The following is an 18,494-nucleotide window of genomic DNA, read 5'->3' as shown; positions in this document are numbered from 1 at the left end:
AAATATATTAGGACAAGGATGTGACTCACTAGCAATCCTCTGCTGAATCAAAACAATCCCATGAATCATAAATCAAGGAAAAACACGGGATTAGATTTTCATTTGCAAAGCAATCAGATTATGCTTTCATTTGAAAATAGAGGGGTTTCAAACTTACATCTGAAAGAGTGATTAGGCAGAAACTAGAAGCAATCTTTTGGATTTAATCACAAAAACAGTTTCGGATTTCGTGGTAAACTTCTCTCGTGGCCTAAAAAATGTGGAAGTAGTGTGAATACCCAAATCAGTATCTTAATCTTTTTCAGAAGTAAAGACACTCTTTTGCAAACAACAATAAATACTCAAAAAATGAAAAATAAAAAACATACATAAGTAGAACTGTTTATGAGTTGATACACCATCTTGTTTTTATATTGGCAGCCACATGCTTATACCATGCCTCTTAATGATCAATGGAAGCTTGCTGGGAATTGCATCAGGCAGTGAGTGATTCAAGGGAGATGGCCTTTCTACAGTATTTTGTTTTAGATATAAGAACTCATCAACAGATATGAAAAGCAGCTAGACTGTCGTAAATGTGTCAGGTCTTTTTCTGGTTTAAATTTAGGAAGCTGATACTCTTACGCGCTCTGTTTTGATAATAGTACTGCTCTATTGTAAACTTCTCTGATTGGTTGTTGACAACTTACTGGGAATTGTAAGTCAGTGAGAGATGTTTGAAATAGAGTTGTGTGCCGATATCAAACATGGTGCAGGCATCAATTTTCCAAATTCAAGTAATTTACCCTTACTATAATCTGAATCCTACACTCAGATGATACACAGATTCATGGGTGTATGTTTGCTGGATAGAGGGCATACCCATACTGTTGCCATGTATCAATCTGTGGCAAGGAATGGGCCATAGGAATGGATACAAAATATACAGGTAAGGGCAGCCCAGTGCACGAGGCTCCCGTCATTGCGGGGTCTGGGGAGGGCTAGATGTACGCAGGTAACTACAACAAAATTGATCAAGATACAACCCGTCGCATAATCTAACCAAATATGGGGCTCACCTTCTTCTCATTTCCAAGCTTATTCATCTTCTTTTTCTTGAGCTTTCAGTTTTCTTGACATAGTATGTTGCTTAGACAAGATTTCTGCTATAAGTTGGCGGCCAAAAAGGTGTGAATTCTTGAGGAGGACATTTCTTGTCGATGAGTCAACCACGTACCCTTGCCCCGTCATCCATTCTAGCATCTGCAAAAGTAGTTCCTTCTTCTCCAGCTGCCCAATGTAACGTGATACAGCTAAGCCAAACACCTCCTGAGGGAATTGAATAGGAGGGAGAAGGTTGGTGTGGGCATTTTCGAAATTCCTCTCCTAAAAAATTCTCAAGTGAATAAATTCGAACTGAAATGTCCATACCTGATCAATCCTACGGCCAGAGTTGTGAGACGCTTTGATCACATCATTTATCAAGTTGATATTACCCGACTTCATAAACGACAAAGAGAACTTCTTTAGCGCGCGCTTGGAAATTAGTTGTGCATTATCCTGTCCACATAGTTATAGTTAGGAATTAATCAATGTGTTCGTGACTAACGGATTTATATTCAGTAAACCATGATAACCCTACCTTCATTACTACATAGGCCTCTTTATGAAGCCCACCTGTAACTAAGATGTTAAGCATCCTCTCGTGAAGGGCCTTACACAATGTTCGTTTGCTATATCGCAACATACTGTAAACAGAAAATGCTTCTGAAGTGGCACCAGCATATCCGAGCTGGAAAATTAGAGAAGAACAAAGTTCCTGCAAATATCAACAATGTCACTTTTAAAGTTGCATTCTTTGAAATTTAACTCATCAAGATACTCAATTACTCCAAATGTTAAAAAAAATGATCAGCTGCCTCAAGACTTGATTGTTAGCATCACCTTTGGTAATATTCATCTAAAGATAAATGCAAACACCCTCAGTAACAGATTGTATATTTGCCCTACTTTCCTACATAAAAAATCCATGGGTAAGAATTTTTTTTTTTTTTTCAATCTCTTCCCCTTCTGTACCAGACCTGAACCCTACACCTCTTGGCAAGAAAGCACTTATTGCCTTAAACCACTAGAGCACATAAGAGATTGGTTCCACGACTAAGAAGATATATACTCTTTATTGCTCAATTTCTTTTAGAAAGATTTTCCATGGGGAAGGGAGATGCAGTAAGGAATGATTTTTCACAAGAATGAATTAAGGAATATAGGAAGTTAATAAAACAAAAGGGCAGCCCAGTGCACGAGGCTCCCGCCATTGCGAGGTCTGGGGAGGGCTAGATGTACGCAGCCTTACCCCTTCTTTACAGAGAGGCTGTTTCCGTGACTCGAACCCGTGACCACCAGGTCACAATGGAGCAACCTTACCGTTGCACCAAGGCTTGCCCTCATAGGAAGTTAATAAAAAGGTGAAATTATTTTCCCATAAGTTAGTCCGTCTAGAAGAGGGGATTTTAAAAAATCCTTCTAGTTACTTTGTTCCCTATTTCTACTCGCGAGAATCCAGAGAAAAAGAATTTTATTCCACCGAGCTAAAACAATATGTGGACGACTCTAGTAAACCAAAGTCATCGCTTAATAGCTATTTGACTTCAACCTCCTCCTAAAGAAAGTTGAAGAAAACAAATTCAATTAAAGAAAATAAGTACTTGTGTTGGATTCTACATAAGGAAGAAGAGATTGAAGAGGATGTTAACCATAGAATAAGAGCAGATTGGTTGAAGTGGAAGCTTGCCTCAGGAATTCTGTGCGACCGTAAAATCCCTACCAAGTTGAAGGGAAAGTTTTATAAGATAGGTGTGAAGGCAGCCATGCTGTACGGCTCAGAATGTTGGGCCACCAAGAAGTAACATGTGTATAAGATGAGTGTAGCGGAGATGCGAATGCCTAGATGGATGTGCGGCCACACAAGGCTAGATAGAATTAAAAATGAAGACATTCGTAAAATGGTGGGGGTGGCTCCAATTGAGGAGAAGTTGAGAGAGCACCGCTTAAGATGGTTTGGACATATCCAACGTAGACCTTTGGATGCTCCGGTGAGAAGAGGCGACTCGTGCCAAATTGATGGAGTAAAAAGAGGTAGGGCAGACCGAAAACAACTTGGGTAGAAATAGTGAGGAAAGACTTGATAGCTAGGAACATAACAGAGAACATGGCCTTCGATAGGATATATTGGAAGAAAATGATCCACGTAGAAGAACCCAACTAGAATCAAGATTAGAGCCGGGTAGATTCCTTTTACCTTCTTCATGAATTTTTTCTAAATGATTCATTTAGCCGACCCCAACTAGTTTGGGACAAAGGCTTTGTTGAGTTGAGTTGAGTTGAGAAGTACTTGTGTTGGATTGGCACTACACAGGTCAGAAGTGAATTGTGGACGGGGGAATAAATAAGAAAAAAAAAGTAACAAAAAGGTGAAATTATTTTCCCAAAAGAATAGCCCAGATCACATGGATTTGAAGTATATGATCAACCAAGAAGTAAACCAACATTTTATCCATGGAAGATCTCTATAGCATCGCTTCACAATCTGGTAGCACTACAGATTTCATATCCAACACAACCTGGCATATCCAACGTAGGCCTTTGGATGATCCAGTGAGAAGAAGTGACTCGTGCCAAGTTGATGGAGTAAAAAGAGGTAGGGGCAGACCGAAAACAACTTGGGTAGAAACAGTGAGGAAAGACTTGAGGGCTAGGAACATAACAGAGAACATGACCTTGGATAGGATAGAATGGAAGAAAATGATCCATGTAGACGAACCCAACTAGTGTCAAGATTAGACTTAGTCAATTTGAGCCGGGTAGATCCTTTCACCTACTTCATGAAAATTTTCTAAAGGATTCAGTAGCCGACCCCAACTAGTTTGGGACAAGGCTTAGTTGAGTTGAGTTGAGTTGAGTACAGATTTCATATCCATTGTCAGAAACTCAAGTACTTGGGGTATACTTCTTGATATATTGGGCACTTAAAAGTTTTAACAATTAGTTTGGGAATATTTATAGGACAGCTTCAAGAAAAGAATTCAGACTGATAAATACTGCCACGAGATGGAGTTCAGGAAAAACTTACTGCCTCTAGATTCTTCTTTCTTTTGAATGGTAATGATAAAATTTTATGAGAAGAACAAATAATTCCAGGTGAACGAGGTGGCCATACAAACTTAAAAAACCTACATAAACACCATAGTACTACCAAGACCAAGACCAAACAACTATTATAATCTATAACAGATAATATCTCTACAAATAACAACTCATGGACGCAACGCCCTCCAGATTTAACTGAAAAGATGATGCAAATTTATAAGATCATCAAAATTGTGTCATCCATTTAATTGAAAAGAACATGATAAGACTGCTACTCTGTTTTGACCAGATGTAACCTATGTTTGATGAAAAGTAAAATTAATATCCACCCCCCTGCCTCCTCAGCACATTGAAGGAAGTGATCATTTTAAGGATTTTGCTGACCATCTAATGGGGCAAATACTTCTGGTTACTGTCTCAAGACCATCGGCCATCTAGTTGGCTAATCTACAAATATGCATAAAAGACAAATTTTTCAGAGTTAAATATGCATTAAAAACAGAAAGTTTTCCTGAGTAAGCAATAGCACTTCCTCAACAAATCTTGCTAAGCTCCATAGGCTAGAAGATATGTTAGACAACCTGTAACATTCTCAGTATCCCCTTCCACAACCAACGGACCCCAAAGGTCCTCTTTGAAGATACAAGACCAAGCAGGGCACTCACTTCTGTTTCATTAGATTCCATTGTCCCAATTGGCCTGAAATATGCCTAAACAAAAACTCTGCAAAATGGGGCTGACCTAAATTCACACAAGACCTTCCATCAAAATTTAGCTTGAGACTGGGGGGGAGGGGGAGTCCATCAAGGTACCAAACGAGGTATCGTCACTCCCAGATTCCCAGAGGTATGTCTGAATCGTCTGATTTCTTTTCCTATGTGACTTTTAGTAGGAACCTTAGGAGCCCCTCTTTTAAGCCAAGAAAAGCCAAAACTAGTCCCCAATACCCTTTAGCCTTCAAGTTCTCAATACCTACCAAATATGGCATATTTGGGGATCAATCCATTGGAGCCAATTATCAGCGGAATTCCCAAAGCATGGACTGCAACATCCATGATTCTTATAATATAAGTTCCCCTTTCCGTGTTACTCAATATTTAGTTACAAGGTATCAACACTATTTACCCCTGAAAAAACTATCGCAATTGTGGTTAACGCTGCCATGGATAGCCACGTCCTAGTAACATATATATGCAGATGGGGAGTTTGTAGCATTGAAAAAGCTAGTGACAAAAAACACCAATTCGGCATGGCTTAAAAACCAATGTTTTAGATAGTTGATATTAGAAAGAAAAAGATAAAATTTGAAGGGTACCTCATCGAGCTGATGGCCTTTACTGTGCATATCGGCAACCGTCCTATATGCAAGTTGATATAACTTCTCCTTAGAAAAATATTTGATTAGAATATGAAAAGTATTCCAATCAGGAGAAATTGTCAATTCATCCATTTTTCTCAGCAACTGCATTACACTATCCATTTCACCTGCTCTGCAATAAGCCCTGAGAAGTGTGTTCAACATAACCAAGTCATACTTGTCATAACAGGCTTCAAAATCCCTTGCAAGCTGCTTTGCTTCTTGCGATAGGCCACTTCGACAATATGCAGAGATCATGATACTGTGAGCATAGCCGTCTGCACGTAAAATTTACAATTCTCACCGAGCTGAAATCTTGAATATAGGATGTGCGCATTCCGTGTTGTATTAGAGTGACATGCATTTCATATAGGTTCAGATATAAACACAACGTTTTAAATTTACCGTTTCCACTGTCACAGAACAAGCAGTAAATCTCAAAAGGAGAATTATACAGGGCAATGTTAAAATGTGCATTATTATGCCTCATGAACAGATTATATTTCCAACTATCCTTTACTCCCCTTGCCGATCCCTCTTAAATCAAACAGGAGATCAAATGCATGGAAAAGAAACTGATTTCATTCAATAAAGGACATCTGGCAAAAAGGGTTGAAGGTTCAAACTTAATATTGGCTCAAAGTGTGTCAGTTGGAGACAAAGTGAGTTAGAGAGTTCTAAAAGTTCAAAGGTTCAATCAAGGGCATCTGGCCAACCTATCAAAAAAAGGGCCCTGAGAAAGACACACAGAGAGGGGGGGGGGGGGGGGGGGGGGCGCATCTGGAGTAACAGAATGCTTACCAGATTTCACATTTTTGTTCTTCATTTCTTCAAAAATTGCTTCAGCTTCGTCTATATGACCTGCCTTTGCAAGGCCATCCATCAATAAACAATATGGAATCTACAAGGAGGAGTTTGGCAAGCACATTAAGCAACAATAATTGCACAACAAGCCAGAACAGAAAGAATGAAGATAATAAGAGATATAGCATAAAGCTAATTGATGACAATAGAAAATGTCAATGAATCTTAGTCGCAGAAAGAAAAAGTCAAAGCAACCAAAAAAAACCTCCTGCCAAAATTTCAGCTCCTACAAAGTCATGTATCCCAGGCTAAAGGGAAAACCAAGAGATCCAGTAGGCTATGAACTCTACTTCAAATTTCACTGACCTAAGGTGGATTTAACAGAATCTAGGAAATAAAAAAGGGCTGATGTTCTGCCGAAGAATCCCATGCTGGACAGGTCAAGGAGGTGAAAACTCATGATTGCTTGTACGCATGCCTTAAACTGAACTACCCTCCATATTTCCTGAATTGATCCTTGATCAAGTCCAAATTATAGAGTATATCATGGGATTAAAAGGACCACAGAAGGTGCTTATAAACGGTTTATGATTGACTTTCTCAGACTTGGTCCCCTGACCTTCAGGTTTATAGAACAAGTGTGATGGACCTTTGATGATAGGGATTCACTTGTGAGGGTAGTAACTTTTAGGATCAAAGCTTTGAATGTTCTTGAGGGCCAGCTCCATTTCACAAGATGATTGGGTTTAGTCGAGAAATGGCTGTGATTACTTAAATGGGTATTATGGTCATTTTGGCCAGCCCCATATGAGAGTGTGTGTGTGTGTGTGTGTGTGTGTGTGTCACTTGTAAAATGGATTTTACTATTGACTAGAAAGGAACTGAGTTTTGAATCCACAAAATTTCTTCTCGTCTCTCTTCTCTACCATCCTAGATCCTCATTAAAAATCACTTGTTATATGGTATCGAAGTGGGACAACCAAGATCTCTCGGCTCACATCTTGATCAAACTATGCCTTCTGTATTTATGTTCCTTCTAGTTTATTCTTCCTACCTTGAGGTTCTCATTTTTTTTCACCCCTCTTTTCCTTCAATGCATATTTCTGTGCACATTCTAGCACTTCCAAAAGTTTCATCTTAAATGTCAATCACTTACATATGTTCCATAAGTTTCAGTGATTTTACAGGATTTTCACCAAAAGTTCCATCTGAAACTGAAATTTTTCCATTTCCACCACGACCAAAACACATAACGAAACAAAAAACTGAAAGGTTACCCTCATCATACTCATCAACTAGCACATGATGAGGATGTGATACAGCATGACCTTTATGTTTACCCGTATTAATGAGTAAAATTATTAATAATTAAAAATCCAAAGTATAAGTATATTATATAGTAAAATTCTTACCCACTTTGAGGAGCATTCCATCTCCTCTTAGGTGTCTGATGAGAAACCAATCAAGAACTGTTCCCAATCCCAGTTGACCGTGCTAGTACAAGTGGAAGATCATCTGAGATTCTGAACTAATGGAAATGAATTGGATAATAGTGATATCAAACATCATGTCACAAACAATTAGGATCAATAGGAAGAGTAGAGTCATCCTTCTCAACAATTCAGTCATCGTTAGATTCTATATGATACACCAAGATTGGATTTTTAGGGGCTTGTGGGCTGACTCTAGTTGCATCAACTTTAAGCTGAATTTGTCTCGGGGACAGCAAATATCCATGTTCTGCATTCATCTGAATTCCCAGCAAATATTCATATAATGCCTATAAAGTAAAGTAAAGTGTACGCAAATTTGGAGTCAATAGGACAGGGTCCCTTCATATTGCATAGGTTTCTTCACAAAATAACAACAGTAAAACTGCAGCTTTGGCTCCATACATAAAATTAAATAGGCCTTTCCATGCAAAGAAGGCAGTTAAATACTTGAACCATCTGAATGGAAAATAAGCAACCATCAAGGAATGCATGTTATAAGACGACTGACATGCCACATCCCAAATTTACTGCCAAGGGTTATGCAAACCACCATGACATTATTTGGTATGGTTTCAACAAATATTGCCCTTGCATCAGTGCTTACTAGATGATCACTCACAGGTCAGATATTTTAGACATTTAGTTTTAAAGTAAACCATATAAGCTTTAAGGACAATACCAATATACCATAATCATGGCATGAATGCAAAACATTGATTCATTTCTATAAGATTAAAACAAACGAAAAGTTGGCGGTACCTCATCCTCAGCATGGCCCAAAGCATCAAGTTTGACTAATAATTCTCTTGATTTTTCGAACAGACCGCCTCTGACATACACCTTTAGCAAAGTAGTTAAGATCACCTGCAGTATGATTTAGAATGAAGTAAGGAAGAAACTACAGGTAAACGGGAGAGGCCCAAGAACGGGCTCAAGAGAAGTAACTGAACTGTATGAGATTTAAACAACAATCAAGCACATTAGCCCCAAAAGAATAAAAATATAGCCAAAATAACTTGATTTAAAAACCACTACCTCTACTATGAGATGTGACTCTAGAGAGATTGCATGAAACGAAACTGGTGATATGAATATCCTCAAAATCATTTTTCACGAAAGAAAATTGCAGATGAACAGAGTTACAAATGCATGTTTTTAAGCATTAAGACAATCTGAAAATAAAGGATTAACAATCTTTAGAGTGGAATAAGACATGATGCAGAAGGTAGGAATCCTATTCCTAAGGCCCTGTTCATTTAGATTATGCCAACCGATTGTGAATCCAAAACCAATTATTAGCCTCAAATTTATGTTTAATTTTGAGTCGAATAATTGATTTTGGACTCACAATCGATTGGCATAATCTCAAACGAACAGGGTCTAAATTTACTTCCATACAGGCTCACACCTTGTCCGATCAACCAGCAATCATTTTTACATGCCAGATGATATTTTTCCCTTTCAGACAGGTAAGTATGAAGCTTGAACCTCTAAGTTCAATGTCTTACAACTGAGGTCATCAATACAAGGATAGACAATATTAATGAAAACAGCCGAGAATATAAGAAGAGAACGTACTATGAAAACATTGGAAGTAGACAAATAAGCCGTGCATTCTAAAAACAGTTTTCATTAGATGGACAAGATGCCCACAACTTAGAAGCTCGAGTTCAACGGCTTGTGGTTGTTAGGGATTCCCCCTGTGGGGTTAGGGAGCCCTATTACGATTACGACAACAAAACGAATTAAAGGGATGGACAGAGGGAAAGAGTCCGGCCGAGCATGTCAAAGAAAGAGTAAATTCCTCAATAAGTAACCTAACAATACTTTCCAAATAGTGATGACCTAATCCACAATCCAAGAAGAACAAGTGATTAGTGAAAGCCATTGACATTAACTCAAAGCACACCGATGAGGTAGCCTTTTGGCATGGTTTTAAATTGCCATCGAAACCGACACTAAAAATTATTTCAATTTCCATCCCTACTGAAATGCATACCGAAACCGAAACGCATACCGAAGAAAAAAACATCAAAATGTACATATAGTACATTATTTCGGTTGAAACTAAGAAATGATAAAAATTGACGATGAAACTTTAGGAAAATAATTTGATAGGGGAAATATTTAAGTTTTGGAATTAAAATATTATTAAAAATCAGAATAAACAAGAAAATTATATAAATAACACAATTCATACTGTTCTCGTGTTCTATACTATATTTTATAACATTATAAGTAATTTTTTGTATTTTTATTGAAAAATGAAAAGCCATTACACTTTCAGAAAAAAAAAAAAATAACAAAATCAAGGCATACGTAGATTTAAACATGCCCTGTTATACATAAAATTTATGTTGTATTTTCTCAATATTATCGATCTTTGTTATAATTTTTTTATAAAATATTAAAAATTTCAATTAAAAAAGAAAAAAAAATCTTTCTTTGCCACTTATTATATTGGTAGTATACTATACCAATATGTGTTACACAATTATATTTATCTGGATTGCATATGATATGTTGTGTATGCATTATGCATAAATATTTATACGAATTACATGTAAAATGTGGCATTAAAAGAGATGTCATAGTGGCATTTATAAGTTGCAGATAAATCCTGTCTGCAACCATATTAAGCTAGATACCTATCCCGCATAATGTGTGTCAATTTGATGTTTAATAAAAAAAACAGTGGGAAACATGTAACCTGAGTGCATAATACTAAAGAAATTTTAGAATATAAGTAATAGGTAAACACGAAAACAAACCTTATTTGGTACTAACCCTGCAGATTTCATATCTTCAAGCAACTTATCAGCTTTTGTGTGGTTTCCCTCCACTGAATATGCATTAAGCAGAGAGCTGTAATGGAAGATATTAGGAACGTAACCTTCATCCTTCATTTGCTCCAGAAAGTTTTCTGCCTCTTTACAAAGATTATTTGAAGCACAAATAGCTAAGAGAGTCCCATAGATTACACTGTCCATTTGCAAACCATTATCTTTAAGTTCCTTAACAAGATCCAATGCCATTGAGTAGCCATGCTTAACTTTGATGCAACCTGCAAGCAACTACAGTAGCAAGAGGCAATAGTTATGAAAAAGACAAAACATGCATATATCCAAAGAAAAATCTCGGGTATCCAGACATTAGTTTTACTCGGCTCCTAACAAAGAAAAATTCCATCCTCAAATCAAAATATGGAAAGAGAGTAATTGTGCCATACAGAACTATAAGTAACAGCATCTGGAGTAAGACCATCCTTTTTCATCTGATAAAACAACTTGATGCCAGTGTCAAATTTCCCATTCTTAATCAGACAACCAAGAACGGCATTATAGATGGACACATTATTTCTTGTTGTTTCATCATCTATACTATTGTATACTTGTAGAGCCTTTATGGGATTACGACTCATTCCCATGAATTTGATAAAACTGCTATAGGATCCAACATTAATCTTCCCATGCATCTGCATCCAATCAAAAATCTGCAATAGATACAACATTTCACAATCATCATCTCATCATCAAATGGCCACAACATATAAATTTGCATCAATCCTCAAGATTCCGAATTGCTAATTAACGAGAATGACCAATTTGTAGTAAATAAAAATCCATTTAGCAAATAAGTGAGCTTCAATATCAAACTAAAAACCCACAAATCTCATTAAAAAACCTTAAAAGTGCATGTATGAAAAAACAATCAAATCCATTGGCCCAATTCTAGTGGATGGCAGGAAGAACAGAACAGAACTCATGTAAGACTGTTAGGATAAACTTCAAGCATCACTGAGCAGTTACTCACATAGAACAACAAAATATATCAGTGTGTTCCAACTTCCATGCCAAAGATAGCTACTACTAAAACGACAACAATAAAAATGAAAAGCTCAAATTTGATAATAAGTCAGCATTCAAAGTAAAGTTTGCTAGGAATTGTTTCCTATTGAGATTAAAATTGTGCAAGACAACCCTATTCCTGATTTCCTGCCTCGTTGATATGAAGTATACGATGTATTTTCTCCTTTGGTTTTTCCTTGTATCTTGTCCTGAGTTTTCCCTGTCTTGCGTTGACTGCCTTAGTCGGCCCTTTGTTTGATTAATGAAATCTGCAACCATTCAAAAAAAAAAAAACCCTATTCCTGATTTCTTCCCTTCTCAGACTCCGTTGGCATAGATGGAGTAAACCTTACCTAAAGCTAGCATTCACAACAAGCATGTAAAGTTTAGATTCTTCTTAACGTCCAATGGTGTGGTCTAGTAGAACCAAAGTTCAATACTCAAAAAATACCACTCTTTGGATATTTTTGGATTTTTTTAAAAATTTGAACTATTAAAAAAAAACTTCTCCAACCATAACATAGTCAGATAAATGATCATCCAAGAAGTAAAGACCACTCCTCTCACTATCACTGCCAATCTTCATTACAAAAACAAAACAAAAAAAAATATCACTGCCATTCTTTTTCTTTGCGTCCAGAAATTAAACTGACGAATAAAGAGTACTCAACATGTCAAAGACTCGGTGCTGCTACTAATGGATAAAAGATTTGTTGAAAATTGGAAGCATGTGACATAGAAGTAAAGGGCATCAAGGGAGAAATAGAGATGGAAACTTTGCTTTAAATAGAGGACAATCGTCCATCAAGAATTCTTTCTCCCTACTTGAGCAAGTGATATATGAGAAAAATAACTTGGACACACCCATCATGCGATCACTCGCTCCTTAATAAATGATCCAAGAGGAATTAGGAAGTGAAAGAGATGCACTACATGTAGTCCCAATGATACCTGAGTGGGTAGTAGCAGTGGCAGTCGTGCCATTGTGTGTGTGTGTGTGTGTGCGTGTGTGCGCGCGTGTGTGTTAAAGGGTGATTGAATCTAAAGGAGCAGTGATAGATGGTGCATCAGATGGGTCCACTGATGAATTGTCATAGGATCTTGAAACACCTCATGATCTTTCACATCTACCAGTCTCACAGTTTACCTTTCCCATTTTTCATCTCTCTAGCATGCAGATGCTAGAGCTGACCTTCCCTGAACAGTAGGGCGTAGCATGGCACTCTGTCTACACTCCTCTCCTTAAACCATAGATGCCGGAAACGCCTCGGGGGAGCAGGAAACATGTTTCCCCAGAAATGTTGTTCAGAAACTTTACACGACAAAAAATTTGGAGGTTTTCGAAACACATAGAAATTTTCTGAGAAACGCATGGGAAACATATGATATGAGAAACGTATGTGAAACATGTGTGAAATGCGTAAGAAACATATGAGAAACAAGTGGAAAACATATGTGAAAGATGTCGGAAACCTGTGTGAAATGTAAGGGAAATGTTTTTAAGAAATCACACCCAAAAAGTCGTGGAATGCATACTAAAAACACAAACAATATTATACAGAGTAATAGAAAAATACAAATAAGTAAAAATTTTGCTGAAAATAAAATATATAAAGAGCATACATAAATCACATATGCATGCCTCTAATTTAAATAAAAATTATAAAAATTTATAAGTGCATATATTTATGCGTAAAAGCTCATAAAAAGTTGAAATTAAGATATTACACAAAACCTTATCACAATACAAATTAAAATAAAAGTTAGGGTAATACGATAAAAAAATAAAACATATTAGGTGTATTTCTCACATATTTCTCTTTCATTTCTATTGTGTTTTATATGCGTTTCCCGTGATGTTTCTCTATCATTTCCGAAACGTTTCTAACGGGTCTCCTAAGACATTTCTCAATGCGTTTCTAATACAATTTTCTATTTTCTATACTATGCCTTAAACATATCCATATTCCTGTCATAGCGATAGAAAAGGAGCCCAGCCCAAGATCTGAGCACCAACCGAATCATATTCAAGGTTGAGTCCATTCAAGAAATCAAAGACACAATCCAGTCCACCATTTTTTCAAACCAATGAGCATCCCCCAAACAATATGCTTGAAAATTCTGATAATGATTCAACTCCTCCCAGAGAGTCCGTAGTGCAGCAGACTATGAAGTCAGGGTTGTATTCCCTTCATTTCATATATCTTCCTCTTTAACTCAAACACATGTGCAGCAATCACTACCTTCAAATAGTTTGAGCAACAGCATCCCAGATCTCCTTTGTTGTTAACTTGTTAAAAATAGAATTATGCATTACTTATCTCAAGTTGCATACGGTGCAAGAACCAAGGCATAATCGTTGAATTTTCAACATCCCATTGATCATAATTAAGATCATAACAGCATGTTCAGAAATCTTTCCACTAAAAAAATTCAGTTAACCATTAACTCTTGATAAATAAAAGGGAAGATCTTGATCATGCAAGATAAATATTACCATTTAGCTTCACAGTTGTGATCTGTAATGTGGGATTATCATTATGAGCACCAACATGACCCACTTCTATAGCACTCGAGTTGTTCAAACCTGACTGACTTCTGACATCTCTCCTAGGCGAGCCGTAGGAACAAGTAATCACAACCACACAAAAAGTCCAACACAAACTCTAGATGCTTGCTAAAGTTAGATCTTAAAAGAAGAAATCCCAAAAAATATGTCAAACCCAAAACAAATGCACTTGGACGAAACTCTTTAGCATGAAGAAAAGTTGTCTAACTACCTCAAAATCGATTCCAACAAAGAAAATCTTCATTCCAAGTTGTTCCCCATCAAAAAACGATGAGTCATTTTGAGCTTTTTGATCAATTAACTCTTGGACTGCTTTAACTATGAAATCGAAGCCAGCAATCTAAAAACTTCAAAAAATGGTGGAACAACCAAAAAACCATCAGAAATCCTCCAAAAACTCTAATACAGATGCGATTCAAACCATGTAGGTTGTCATCGTTCTGTACAGTTTGTACGGTCTATACAATTCTGTAAAGTCTGTCGTCATTGAAAAAGGACTATTTGATGGTGCTGTCACACTCGGTCGCCACTGAAAACAAATCACGGAAACTCTCTTTCTCACCACACCACGCCCTATCCCCTTTACACGCTCTATAATGAATCCCTCTTTGGAATAGCGGAAAACACTTCATAATATCTCTCTAAATTGTAACCCCTAGATTGTTATAGCAATCGAGCAGGCTCCAACCACCGAAATTGGTAACGTACTTCTCAACGTTGACTAACCTTACAGGTGGATCCTATCCTCCCCAAAGCTCCCTAGTCACTTACTCAGTAAAGTTCTATTCGTGGCATTAATATTTCCGATGCCCAAACCCATTGGCCTTCGTCCTACAGACTTCCTTCCAGTTAACCAAGTGAAATCTCTTCCTTTACTGAGTCAACCCACAAAAAGTTCTGCAGTTGCTCAATGCACTTAATGAGGCTAATAAGTCTACAAACCTCCTTCACAAGTGAAGTTAAGCATTGGTTTTTCTCCTTGTATAGATTTTCTTAAATGAAATTATTCATAATGTTGAATTATAGACAAAAAATAGTTCAAACTGAGGGTTATTAAATTACTTAAAGATTGAAAAATCAAAGTACAATATACAAACTTTCATATAGGCCTTGCGCTCTTGTAATTTGTAAGTCACGTATGAGAAACATTGGTCTTAAGACCGCACATCCATAAGCAGCATGCAATAAAATACAATTTATTCTTCTTACAATTTATTTTCTAACCATTAAAATGTCAGTATGTATCCCACTTGTAAGGATGATGCGGATGGATTCAGAAGTTTGGAAAAGCAACTCTCAGCAAAGTGTAATGCAAGAAATTCCAATGCAGTATTTCCGGTTGAAGCACCTGAGAAACATCATGCCATCTTTTTGACTTCCCAAAATAGCGTAAAATAATATTCAAATCTTGGACCTGCAATGTCCCCTGTGATCTGTACAAAATAAAAGCATAAGTTAATTTTGCACTAGCTCATCCTCATCCTTCATTTCATTCAAAGAGAACATGTTAAGAAAAATCAACAAAATGAAGCCCCAATCACAATGTAAACTTTGACAAATAAAAGGTCACGTCTATTATCACTGAAGGTATTGCTGAAGTTATATATCATCCCCAACAAGAAGACATCAGGAAAATGCTCTAGAGGTGTCAACATGGTAACAGACAAGGATGTCTAAATTACAGGTAATTTTTTCTAGATTATAGTACATATATATAGTGTGTGCATGTATAACAAGGGCTGAGATGGCCCACCAAATATGTGCAAGATGTATGGCGATCATGGTTGATCAACTGGTGGGTCGCCAGAAATGACAGTCCGTCACCCTTGGTCCCATATGGAACATCCCCTTGATTGAAATAGGGAGTGTTCTTAGCATTTTCCCATAAATGTTTTGATTATCGATTCTTTCCCGTGAACAAGTGAACCGAATCTCTATATGGAGTGAGACCAAGGTCCATTGTACAACCCAGTGGTGGCGCAACAAATCAATGGTCTCGATCACCAAACAAGTGTCCACTGTATGTTGGGCCATCAATACGGCCAGTTCCCATAGCAAAGCTCCACATTGAAATAGTTCGATGAGAATAATTAATAAGAGGAGAAGAAGCACGGAAGAGGGGGAAGGCATTGTGCAATGAGAAGACAATTCATGAAACACGTTTATGGATGCCCAGTGCTTCAGTGGGGCACCTAATGTGAGGAAACAGCCAACATAGCGTAGTTAGTCATCTGAATTCTCAGTCTAACTAGACAGTTGCGCTGATAACCGATGTTCCAGTAATGACTTTCAGCTCTCCCATCAGTCATCTCTCGAATGGATCCAACCATATCTACCAAGCTGGGAAAAGAATTCGGGAAGCGAAACGTGAAACAGAAGCAGGAAACACGAGGAAAAATAGTGAAAAATGAGAAACGAGGAAGCAATAGAAAATCGTATGAGAAATGCATTGAAAAATGTCTTAGAAACGCATTAGAAATGCTTCAGAAACGATAAAAAACGCCAAGGCAAACATATGAAACACAAAAGAAATACGAGAGAAGAATGCACCTAACTTTTTTCATAACTTTAATTTAAATTAGAGGCATGCAGAATTATGCATGTTCCTTACTTATTTTATTTTTTATCAGAATTTTTTAATTTTTTTTTCTTATTACTATATGCACTATTGTTTTCCTTTTCAATATGTATTCCAAAAATTTTTGGTGTGATTTCTACAAAATGTTTCCCGTATGTTTCACACGTTTCATATATAAATCCTGCGTGTTTCACACACGTTTTGTCACTTGTTTCTCATGCATTTCTCACCTAAGTTTCCCTTATGTTTCCCACACATTTCCAATGTGTTTTGGAAATGTTTTCCCCAAAAAATTTCCATGTTTTGGAAACGTTTTCGAAACATGTTTCCAGGGAAACACATTTCCCACATTCCCAAGGTGGTTCTGACAACTATGGTTCTAACTCTACCAGGAAAAGTGAGTGATAATCTATGTCCATGAAATATAGTGAGAATGAGACAAGTTATGATCTTGACGTTGGTCTTGGTGTGCCATTGGCATGACCGAAACCATGGTGTTTAGATACCAGGAGTTCTCTGCAGACCAATTGGAGTCTCAACCACAACTGCATAGGTTCCATAAACAATTTATCAGAAGACAGCATTTCACTCGATCTAATTTAGGTAAAATCAAGCAGATTCGAGGGAAGTGCCGCTTTCCTATTCTCTATTCATGCGAAAAATGGTACAAAAAATGTGTTTCTTCGCACACAGTTAATGGAATTTCAATGCATCTGGTCCTCAAAATGTGAATTTGAAAGTAAATCAGGAATGAGAGAAGGAACCTGGCAAGAGCAGAAGCCAAATCGGATGATTGTTGCACATCGGCTACGGCAGCTCTTCTCGCAGATCTGGAAATCTCGATGACGTTTCGGATTCTTTTGAAGGGAGAAGAAGAGATTCGAGCGAGCTTAGGGTCAATCTCTTCTAGGGTTTTGTTGGTAGAGGCAAGTGGAGTCGTCTTTTTCTTCTTCTTGTTGTTGTTGTTGGGGAAAATGGGAGGGATTGGGGGCGAAAATAAGGTGGAATGGAGATGTTGAAACCCAGTCACTGGGAAATTCTGCATTTTTTTGCCTTATCCCTTCTGCAGGGTTCCGAGAACGGACGATACTTTATGGCGGGACTCGTGTGTATCCAAATGACCAAAAATATCCCTCTCCTCGGGGTATTTTCGTCAATATTTCATGCAATTTTGAAATTGGGTAATGGTTTTGAAATTGGGTGGGTCGGGTTGGGTTGGGTCGGGTTTTTCAAAACCCTAGCCCAGGCCCAACCCTGGATCCTAATTTCTTGGCTCTAATCAGGGCCTAAGAATCCTCAACCCAATGTTCGCCCTCCACGGCTTGGCGCAGCTCTGACCCGCCCTGATTGGGCCAGGCCGGCCCTGATTGACCCTAGTGCAAATACCCTCTTTTGGAAAAATAATGGACTACAGCCCACACCATAGGATGATCCAAACCGTCCATTTGATGGTTGTGCCCCTAATAGTAATGGGCATACAATTCTTGTTTTAAAAAATGCTACACTACACAGCCACACAGCATATAAAATATCAATTCTTATTTGATGGTTGTGCCCCAAACAGTAATGGGCATACAATTCTTTTTTGAAAAATGCTAGACTACATAGCCACATAACATATAAAATATCAATTCTTCTTAATCCCACCTAAGAGTCAGGCAAATACCACGTCCCAAAATCTTATATTATATAATATGGTGTAGTTATATGGTGCATGATC

The 18,494-nt window shown here is 37.5% G+C and overlaps 1 protein-coding gene across 2 annotated transcripts; it reads right to left on the bottom strand.

Moving 5' to 3' along the window:
• Positions 1–762: 762 nt before the first annotated feature.
• On the bottom strand, positions 763–17,870 carry EMB3103 (Pentatricopeptide repeat (PPR) superfamily protein). 2 transcript variants are annotated; one of them, XM_077355715.1, is made up of 10 exons: positions 17,539–17,870; positions 15,545–15,629; positions 11,009–11,272; positions 10,551–10,853; positions 8,539–8,643; positions 6,284–6,383; positions 5,441–5,760; positions 1,622–1,798; positions 1,411–1,539; positions 763–1,308 (listed from the first exon to the last, which is right to left on the bottom strand). In XM_077355715.1, the coding sequence occupies exons 1-10, from the start codon at positions 17,817–17,819 to the stop codon at positions 1,078–1,080; spliced, it is 1,995 nt and encodes a 664-aa protein (XP_077211830.1). In that variant the 5' UTR covers positions 17,820–17,870; the 3' UTR covers positions 763–1,077. The 2 variants fall into 2 exon arrangements, with proteins under 2 accessions (XP_077211830.1, XP_077211831.1); XM_077355716.1 differs by lacking the exon at positions 17,539–17,870 and having other exon boundaries at positions 15,421–15,559.
• Positions 17,871–18,494: the final 624 nt, after the last annotated feature.

The sequence above is a fragment of the Tasmannia lanceolata genome, unplaced genomic scaffold (genome assembly GCF_043159265.1).
Source record: "Tasmannia lanceolata isolate RefF3 unplaced genomic scaffold, GAP_Taslan_0.1 ptg000015l, whole genome shotgun sequence".
Classification (NCBI taxonomy): domain Eukaryota; kingdom Viridiplantae; phylum Streptophyta; class Magnoliopsida; order Canellales; family Winteraceae; genus Tasmannia; species Tasmannia lanceolata.
This window is presented reverse-complemented; position numbering and strand designations above follow the sequence as displayed.